General features: G+C 43.8%; 1 protein-coding gene across 1 annotated transcript in view; it reads left to right on the top strand.

Moving 5' to 3' along the window:
- The first annotated feature begins 6,851 nt into the window (after positions 1–6,851).
- Positions 6,852–9,806, top strand: part of ENPP6 (ectonucleotide pyrophosphatase/phosphodiesterase 6) — a 110,315-nt gene continuing 107,360 nt past the window's right edge. Inside the window, exon 1 of the mRNA XM_047714681.1 lies at positions 6,852–7,166. Coding sequence (XP_047570637.1) covers positions 6,926–7,166 — 241 coding nt within the window. The 5' untranslated portion in view covers positions 6,852–6,925. The remainder of the gene's footprint in view (positions 7,167–9,806) is intronic.

Here is a 9,806-nt window from a genome sequence, read left to right as displayed (position 1 = left end):
CATAATTATTATTATTTTTTTAATAAAGATTTTATTTTTTTGACAGACAGAGATCACAAGTAGGCAGAGAGAGAGGAGGAAGCAGGCTCCCCGCTGAGCAGAAAGCCCCATATGGGGCTTGATCCCAGGACCCTGGGACCATGACCCGAGCCGAAGGCAGAGGCTTTAACCCACTGAGCCACCCAGGCGCCCCCATAATTATTAAATAATTTATTTTACTTCCCTCTGCATCCATGATGATTTCTATTTATCCTGCAAAGACATAAAGAGAGAACATTAGGTCATTTGTACAAGAATATTTGAACTGGGACTCAGAATTGCTCATTCTTGACGGGTGTGCTGAGATCACTTCCCTAGTTCTATTTTGAAGATAAAGTTCCTTTGTTACCTTGGACCATGGTTTGAATTAGGTTAACTTCTCTCTTTTTTTTCTGATTTATATGACGAGGTGATTGCTTAAAGATGGCAATTCTCCGACAGTACCGATCCTGACAAATGGTACCCCTCTGTCATCCAAGGCAGAACCTTGGGCTCTATCCAGGACCTTTCCCTCTCTCTTACCACCCACATGTTCAATTAATCACCAAGACCTGCTGATTTAAAAAAAAAATAATAAGTTATACTATGTTTCTGGCCTACAGAAAATCTGAGAGTGTAATATAAATGACACCCTGGTACCAACCTTCAGGTTTGTGAAATTGTAGCATTTTGTCACAAATCTATCAACCTTGGGTTTTTGCTTTGTTTTTTAAATAAATAGAACATAACAGACATAGTTGAAACCCCCAGTGTACGTCTCTCCAATTTCATTCTCCTCTCTCCTTTCGAGAGGAAACCTCGATCCTGATTGTGGTGTTTTTAATTTCCTCGGTGTTGATACTATTATATATTGGGCTGCATGTTTGAATGTTAATATTTTATATTGTTTGTATCTACCTGCAGTTTGTTTTTCCCACTCAACGTTGTTCTTGAGATCCGTCCAAGAACTAGACATTTAAGTCTACAGTCGTTCCCCCTTCTCTGTGGGCGATACATTCCAGGACCAATCGCAGATAGTTCTGAACCCTAATATATACTGTGTTCTTTCCTATACATACACACCTCTGATGAAGTTTAATTTATAAATTAGGCACAGTAAGAGATTGACAATAATAACTAACAATGAAATAGAACAGTTATAACAGCATGCTGTAATAAGAGTTGTGTGAATGTGGTCACAAAATCTCTTACTGTCCTGTACTCCTCCTTCTTCCTGTGATGCTGGGGGACGATCAGATGCCTCCCTGGTGAGAGGCAGTGAGGTGAATAAGGTAGGTGTGACCCAGCTTCAGGCTAGGCTATTACTGACCTTCTGATTCTGTGGCAGAAGCAGGATCATCTGATCCTGACCATGGGTGACCACAGGTAACAAACATGGAAAGTGGGACTGCAGATGGGGGCTACGGACCCTTGGGGTTCATTCTTTTGAGCAGCTATGTCGTGTTCTATTAGACGAATGTTGATGTCACTTATTCATACTCTCACTAGTGGACATTTAGACTGTTTCTAATTTTTTACCATTAGACACTGCCGCAGTAAATGCCCGTGTGCCTAGATCCTTGTACAGACAGAGTGAGAGCTTCTCTGGGGACTGGTGCGGCACCGGTGTCCAGACACTCGTGTGGTACAGAACCTTGATTTCTCTTAGCACACTTTTTTGGTCACAGGGTTATAAGCTTCCTCTTTTGGGAGCCACTAAAACAAATCTTTTGGTAGTATAGAAAAGCTTTCTTGCCTGTTTCAGTAAGAAGCCTTACAAGCGGTACCATGACAAGGGGCAGCGCCAGTGTGGACTGACCGGTGCGAGTGCGCATGTATTTGCAGTAATCTTCACCCCCAGCTCCCAAACAGAGGACTCCATTGCTTTGTTTTTCTCAAAAGCACTTTTATCTTCCCAAGATGCCTGTTACTGATGACCAGGCTTCTAGTTTCAATTTAATTTTTTTTAACTTTTCATTTTGAAAAAATTTTAGACTTACTGAAAAGTTGCACAAACAAGGCAGAGTGTTCCCATAAGCCCTTCCCCTGCCTTTGCCTGAGGTTAGCATTGTGTGTCTCCAGAGTACAGTTATCAAAACTAACGCTGGTCCAGAACCATTAAGTGGACGACTTTATCTGCATGTACCAGTTTTCCCTTCCTGTCTCCTTCTGTTCACGGATCCCATCCAGGGTCCTGGGTCCTATTGTAGTTGGTTGTCATGTTGCCTCAATTGCCTCTGGTTTGTGACCCATGTCTTGGTCTTCCCTTGTTCTTCATGACCTTAATATTCTTTTTTTTTTTTTAAGATTTTATTTATTTATTTGACAGAGAGAGAGATCACAAGTAGGCAGAGAGGCAGGCAGAGAGAGAGAAAGGAGGAAGCAGGCTCCCCGCTGAGCAGAGAGCCGGATGCGGGGCTCGATCCCAGGACTCTGGGAACATGACCTGAGCTGAAGGCAGAGGCTTTAACCCACTGAGCCACTCAGGCGCCCCATGACCTTGATATTCTTAAGGAGTACTTGATAGTTATCCTCTGAAAATACCCCAGTCTGGTTTTGTCTGGTGTTTTGCTCACGATTAGGTTGGGGTTATGGATTTTTGGAAAGAACACCTTGCAGAGCCAAGTGCCTGTCCCATCTTATGAGATGACGGGGTACATGATGTCCATGTGACATCATTGGTGATATTAACCTCCATCACCTGTAATGTTGGGTTTGCCAGATTTCTCCCCTGCAAAGTTACTTGTTCCTTTCTCTACTCTGTTCTTTGAAAATGGGTCTCTAGGTCTGGCCCAACCTTGATGGCAAGGGAGTAGGGATCAAGTTCCAACTCCTGGAGTGAGGGTATCAACATGTATTGTTTGGAATTCTTTTGAAAGAAATATTTGTTACTTCTCCCCTATTTATTTGTTTACTCAGCAATTCATTTTACATTATGGACTTGTATATTTCTTTTGTACTCTGGGTTAATATTCCAATATTGCATTGCTTAGTTTATGACACAGATTGTTCTGGCTTTGGCCACTGGGAGCCCTTTCAGTTTGGCTCCCACGCCCCTTTGACACACCCCATCCTTTTGCTCTCTTCTGATCACTTCCTGACTTTCTAACATGGAGTCTGGCATTCATCAGTGGATGTTGCCCGTGACAGTCATGTCTGTAGTGTCCTAATGGTGATTTCCTATTTCCTCCCTCACTTCAATCAAGATAAATGAAAGATACTTAGGGGATTTATTATGTTTTTCTTATACTCAGGCTTTGATTCCTTTTCCTAATTTCAAAAATTGAATGTTTTCCCCCCAGACATGGAACTCTAAAGAGACCTGGACTTGAATTTCCGTTCTGTTGCTTCAGGCTCTTTGGCATTAGGCTTCCCTGAGCCTTGCATTTCCTTTGTATCACAGAGGCACATGGAAAGAACCAAGATGCCCTTCAACAGACAAATGATAAAGAAGATGTGGTCCATATATACAATGGAGTATTATGCCTCCATCAGAAAGGATGAATACCCAATTTTTGTATCAACATGGACGGGACTGGAAGAGATTATGCTGAGTGAAATAAGTCAAGCAGAGAGTCAATTATACGGTTTCACTTACTTGTGGAGCATAAGGAATAATACAGAGGGCATTTGGGAGTTGGAGAGGAGAAGTAAATTGGGGGAAATCGGAGGGGGAGATGAACCATGAGAGACTGTGGACTCTGAGAAACAAACTTAAGGGTTTTGGAGGGGAGAGGGAGTGTGGGGTTGGGTGAGCCCTGTGGTGGGTATTACGGAAGGCACGGATTGCATGAAGCAGTGGGTGTGGTGCATAAACAATGAATTTTGGAACACTGAAAAGAAATTAAATTAAAAAAAAAACAAAAATACCCACCTTATAAAGTTATCAGAAGGTCCAAATGAAGCCCCCCACCCCCATGGCCTCCAGAGACTATTTGCTAACACGCAAACTGGGACAATGATGTGACCGTGCTCAGCTTTGTCTGCTACTGTGTGGCACTGTCCACGGTGTTTCCTGAGCCTGGCTTTGACCAGAATCAAATGAGGAACTTGAAAAGCCACATTGGCTCAGTCTTCCTGACTGGGATCGTGGTGGGGTGGGTTCAGACCTTACCTGTACTCTGGACAGGTGAGCCCCGGGGCGTTCCACCTGTGAGTCTGGGGCCAGGACTGAAGGCGAATGGGGGCTGCTGATGGCTGGAAAGAAAGGATCCCTGCCTCTGACCTGGAAACGCGTGAGATGGTGGACGAGTCAGGCTAATGATTTCTAGATACTCCACTTCGTATTCGTGTGATCCTGCTTAGTCAGCTGCCTTTTAAAGAGAGAGTCTGTTCTTGGGAGACCTTTTTCATTTAAAAAGTGCACAAAGACTACTTTTCTGGCAGGAACAAATAGAATGATTATTGTGTGGACTTTCTCTAATACTACCTTGGACTCCTTTCTACAGTTTACTCTCATACTTGCCCGAGTGCTCACCCACTCGCTCGCTTTGATTCATTACACACATATGTATTACGAGATGATTATCCCAGTAAGGCTAGTAACACCCCCATCACCTTACATAATCACTGATCGGGCTTTTGTGTGTGTGTGGTATAACATTGAAGATCTACTCTCTCAACAACTTTCAAGGATATCATTAATTGTGGTCATCATACTGTACGTTGTTAGATCCTAGAACTTACTCATCTCGTAACTGGGAGTTTGTACTCAACATCTCCCCATTTCCCCTACCCCACAGCCCCTAGCAACCAACCACTATTCTACTCTGTTTCTATGATTTTTTTTTTTTTTTTTAGATTCCACACACAAGTGAGAACATAGAGTTATCTTTCTCTGTCTAACTTGTTTTGCTTAGCAAAATGCCTTCTGGGTCCATCCATATCATTGCAAATGGCAGGATTTCCTTCTTTCTCGTGGCTAAATAATATCCTATTGTATATGTATATATACCCTGTCTTCTTTCTGGTTTCATTCACCAATGGACATTTAGGTTGTTTCCATTTATTGTTATTGTGAATAATACTACAGTAAACATGGGGGTGCAGCTAGCTCTTTAGGGTAGGGATTTTATTTCCTTCTCCATATTGTCACCAACACTTGTTATTTTTCATCTTTCTGAGGCTAGCCATTCTGAGAGGTCTGAGTTGATAGCTCACTGTGGTTTTGATTTGCATTTCCCTGATGATGAGCAACACCGAGCATCTTTTTATGTGCCTGTTGGCTATCTGGATGTCTTCTTTGGAAAAATGTCTATTCAGGTCCTTAGCTGTAAAAGATCAGAAAGCTTCTATCGCTTTTCAGAGGAGAACACTGAAGCATGGAAAGGCAACTTCTCAGAATCACTCAATTGCATAATGCCAGAAGCCAGGCCATGGAATCCTGTCTTCTTTCTACAATCCTTGATTTCTTTTCTGCCATGTCACCTTCCTTTCCATGGAGGTGAGGCTCAAAAGTGCTGACAGATCTGGGTAGCACACTCTGGAGAGCTCATGCATGTCACTAGCAAGACCTGGAACAGAACAACTTTCAACACAAAGATGGTTCCAGATTTGGGAGGAAATTTTCCATTTTTCTACATTGTCTGGGTTAAACTACTGTGACAAATGACCTTGTAGCATTGTCTACCTTTGAAAAACAAGTAGCAGGAAGTACTCATTCTTAAGTCTTAGGTGTTGGTAACCACACCCAAACAAGATCCTCCAGAGAACACACACACACTTTGGACCATAAGACTTTGGGCAGTTAATATTAACCACATTCTCTGACCTACTGCCTTTCAGCTTTTATTTCCAACCTTTTCCAGGCCAGAAGGTAAAAGATTAGAGGGAATCTTACTGTAGGCAATGCTGGGATTTGTTTTGAATTCTATTCCATATGTTTCTTTCTTTTCTTGTGTGTTGGTATATATACCAAAGGGGCTTATTTGCAATAACTTATTGACCCAAAACTTTAGAGAAGTTGTCTAAATGTGATCATAAAACAGTAAGATCATGTAAAACAAGATAAGCCTTATCAGCAGTGCCCTCCCCAGATATGTCACAATCACTATCAGCGGAGGCTTGAGAGCGTCTGAGGACCTGTGGATTCTCAGTGAGCTGCATTTTGGGTTGTGCCCCCTGATAGCGGCAGAGGAAAGTGGATACTCCAGTGTATACTCATCCTTAAAATTCAGAGACCTTTCCCCAAGTGAGCCCAGGCCCCCCACTTCCCCAAACTGTGAAAACCACCTCCTCCTGCAGATGAGTTCGGACACCAGCAACTTGAAAAATAGGACAATAAACACTGTATATAGATGCATAGAAAAGAAAAAGTGGCTGAGACCTAGACAATATGTTTTTAAAATGTAATGGTGACGGAGACACCGGTGGAAAGCTCACAAATGGTGCTTACCTATTTTTATCATCTTGTGTTTATATTCTGAATGAAGAGGTTCGTGTTACTAAATTGTAAGCGAAAAAGTCAGAGAGTTCAAATTGGGCAGAGACGCAGGATGGCAGCAAATTAAAAGATTGTCCTTTTCTTGACTCCACCCCTTGGTTAGCCCAACTGCAAAGTTAGCGTAGACTTCCGTCATCTTCTAAATTTCTACCTCTCTGTGGGTGCCTGTATTTCTGTAACGCTCACCCAAAATAATAAGGTCGCCCTTTCTCCCCTGGTGTCGATTCTGGGTTGTTTGGGGACCTGGCTTCTCTGAAGGAGTTGGTCTCCAGACTATCTAGTGAAGGGTGAGCATAGATGTTTTTAAAAGGGGGTGCTGTACCTTTAAATTCTGAAAGTGAACTTGGCTCAGGAAGGCCAGCAGTCAAGGTCCAGCCCCTAGAAGAGAGAATAGCTACAGATTCTCCATCCTCAGTCTTTGCAAGGGGACGGCTGTGCCAGCCGGGCGGGCGGGCTCCTGGCAGCATGGCCATGAAGCTCGGGGCCCTCCTGCTGGTCCTCGCGCTCAGCCTGGCGCAGCCAGCCGCGGCCGGCCGGAAGCTCCTGGTGTTTCTGCTGGATGGTTTTCGCTCTGACTACATCAGTGATGAGGCCCTGGAGTCCTTGCCTGGTTTCAAAGAGATTGTGAGCCGGGGAGTAAAAGTGGATTACTTGACCCCCGACTTTCCTAGTCTGTCTTACCCCAATTACTACACCCTAATGACTGGTGAGTACTGTGTCCTCTTCTGGGTGGGGTGGGGGTGGTGGCCAGAGCCCAACAGGGAACAGTGAGCTCCTGGCATCAAAGTCTGATTTAAATGTTCAGGTTTCCCTTGCCCTTTGGGACGCCCAAGTTCTTGGCTGAGACTTTTTTTTTTTTTCCCACAGTTGTGTTGTTCTCCAAAAGTTATTCCAAGGACCTGTTTTGATGTGGAGAACATGTGACATAAATAGATGATTTTAGAAGTAGTTATTTGTTTCACAAATAAAAATTCTAGTTAACTCTGTACTTTCTAAGTTCAAGCTAAAAAAGCAACAGGTCTTCATGTGTTGGTACCAAATTCCTTCTGTCCCTTTGCTCTGCAGTCATCTGTCATCCTGGAGGTGTTTTGGCTTGTTTATCAATGTGCTGGATGATGAAAATTACACATGGGATTCCTGGATTGTGTGGAGGAAATGTGTAGGTCATTCCCTGAAGAATTACTGAGCAATGACACTTGTCCCTCTTTTGCTTTCTTGGGCCAAGTAAAATGACATGGAGAAGAAAAAAATTGTTTTGTGGTTTGGATTCCCATCTTTAACTTTTAGTATCTGTTAAAACAAAACAAAACAAAGCAAAACAAAACAAAACAAAACCCTAGCCAACCCCAGAGCACGCTTGGGTTTGGGAAGCTGATTTTTGCCTAAAAATGATCTTCATCAGGGATTTCCAGAATGCCAAATGTGATTGCACAAACTCAGTCCTCTATCTGTGTGATAGAACCATATTTTCTGCTCTCACAGTGGGATTCCCAGCCTCCAGTTTGTTTTCTAGTTAACCTTTGTTAAGGCCAGCAAGAGGCTTTCAGAAAGAATTTAGCAAACTGTCCAGGGAGGCTGTTAAGAATGCGCTGTTAGTACTGCTTAGGCAGGACTTAGCTACGTGCTCGGAGCATAAGGAAAACTCTATAAGTTATGTTAACGGGAAGAGGAGGAGACCTCTTGGATCTCATTATGGATCTCCACACCGAGGCAAACCCAAAGGAGTCTAGAAAGACAAATTGATACTTCTGACTTCATGCGTAGGTAGTGGATGCATCTGTACATAAAAATGCCATAAAATTAAGGGGGGAAGATACTTTGGAGAATTGGGAATGAAAGCATGGGGAGTAAAAAAAATCCAGACAGCACCCAGGCAAGGAATTTATTTGCTTGTTTTTTAATTTCCCCCAACAGACAAACAACCAGCCTCAGTAAGATAAAGAGAATGAACAAAAGTCCTCTCGTCCCCACTTGGCATGCTTCTGCCCTTGCAGGGAGCTGGTTCGCAGGCTGCTGGGTCACACATAGATGGCATTGTGTGTCACAGCCTGACTCCAGTTCTGTCCCGGGAGTTTCACACATGCAGACCACCCCCACTCCGGTTGTCTCTCAGCGTCTTGCTGGGAGACCCAATTCATAAAGAGCCACGTGCAGTTTTCTCCAGGCCAGTGGAGAATGAACAAAATCCATTTTGGAGAGCCAGGCTCCAGTGAGGAAAAGGGGATTGTGACAGCCTGCACAGCGAAACCAAGCCGGTGGCCTGGCCTTTTGTTTGTCAGACCCACATTCCTGATATTGGCACAATGAATGATTGGCACAAAATGCCAGTCACGCGGGGACATACCTTCTTCTCAGACTAGGGTTTTTTCCACTTGTCTACTCGTGACAGAGAGCCCTTTCCGTGATCGGACAGGCAGAGCCCATGAGTGTCTGGCAAAGAGCTCACCTTCACTGTCAAACCGAGGCTAGCCTGAGTTCCATACATGTTCTGCCTGAATATTTTTAGGTGGTAAGAAGTAGTATTTGAAAGCCTTACTTACGTCGACTTTCCCACTTTTATAGAAGCAATATTTTTTTTTTAAGATTTATTTATTTATTTGAGAGAGGGAGAGAGCACGAGTGGGAGGTGCAGAGGGAGAAGGACAGAGAGTCTTAAGCAGACTCCATACTGAGCGCAGAGCCCCACATGGGACTCGATCTCATGACCCTGAGATCACTACCTGGGCTGAAACCAAGAGTTGGATGCCTAAGAGACTGTGCCACCCAGGCACCCCATGGAACCACTATTGTACACAGAACGTGTCTAACAAGGCTCACGTTCATGCGCATGTGTCTTTGGGTTTGTCTCGTACCTACTGAGTGAGCATATGGCCTAGAGCAAGCTTGGGGGCCGGGAGCACCAGGCCACAAAGCTGGTTTCGTCTCCACTGCCCTGGAACTGACTCGGGGCTATGTTGAGACAATTCCTCCCAATGGCCATGCTGAGTTTTCCACCTGATGTTGAAAAATTCCCGTTTTCATTTAAGGAAGAATATATCCATTGGGAATTGTACTTAAACATATGGTTTGAGCATTTGAGCACTTTATGAATCAACAAAAGGAGCATGCTGGATCCTTTGGTACTAAAAGTTATACTGTTATAAGGTTCATCAGAATTCCTAAGAGAGATGATGATCTCACTTCATTACATGAATTACTGCCCACAAGACATAAAGCCTTTGGTGTTCTTACTTTGCATAATGAGGAATATTAGGCTGTTGGCCTTGGAGCTGGAAAAACTTGGTTGGAGTCTTCTCGGGGTCAGGATGGTGCGGACAACTTCGGGCAGCCCAATGCACTGCCCTGA

The sequence above is a fragment of the Lutra lutra genome, chromosome 2, assembly GCF_902655055.1.
Source record: "Lutra lutra chromosome 2, mLutLut1.2, whole genome shotgun sequence".
Taxonomy (NCBI): Eukaryota; Metazoa; Chordata; class Mammalia; order Carnivora; family Mustelidae; genus Lutra; species Lutra lutra.
Note: the sequence above shows the minus strand (reverse complement) of the source record. Positions and strands in the feature narration are given on the sequence as shown.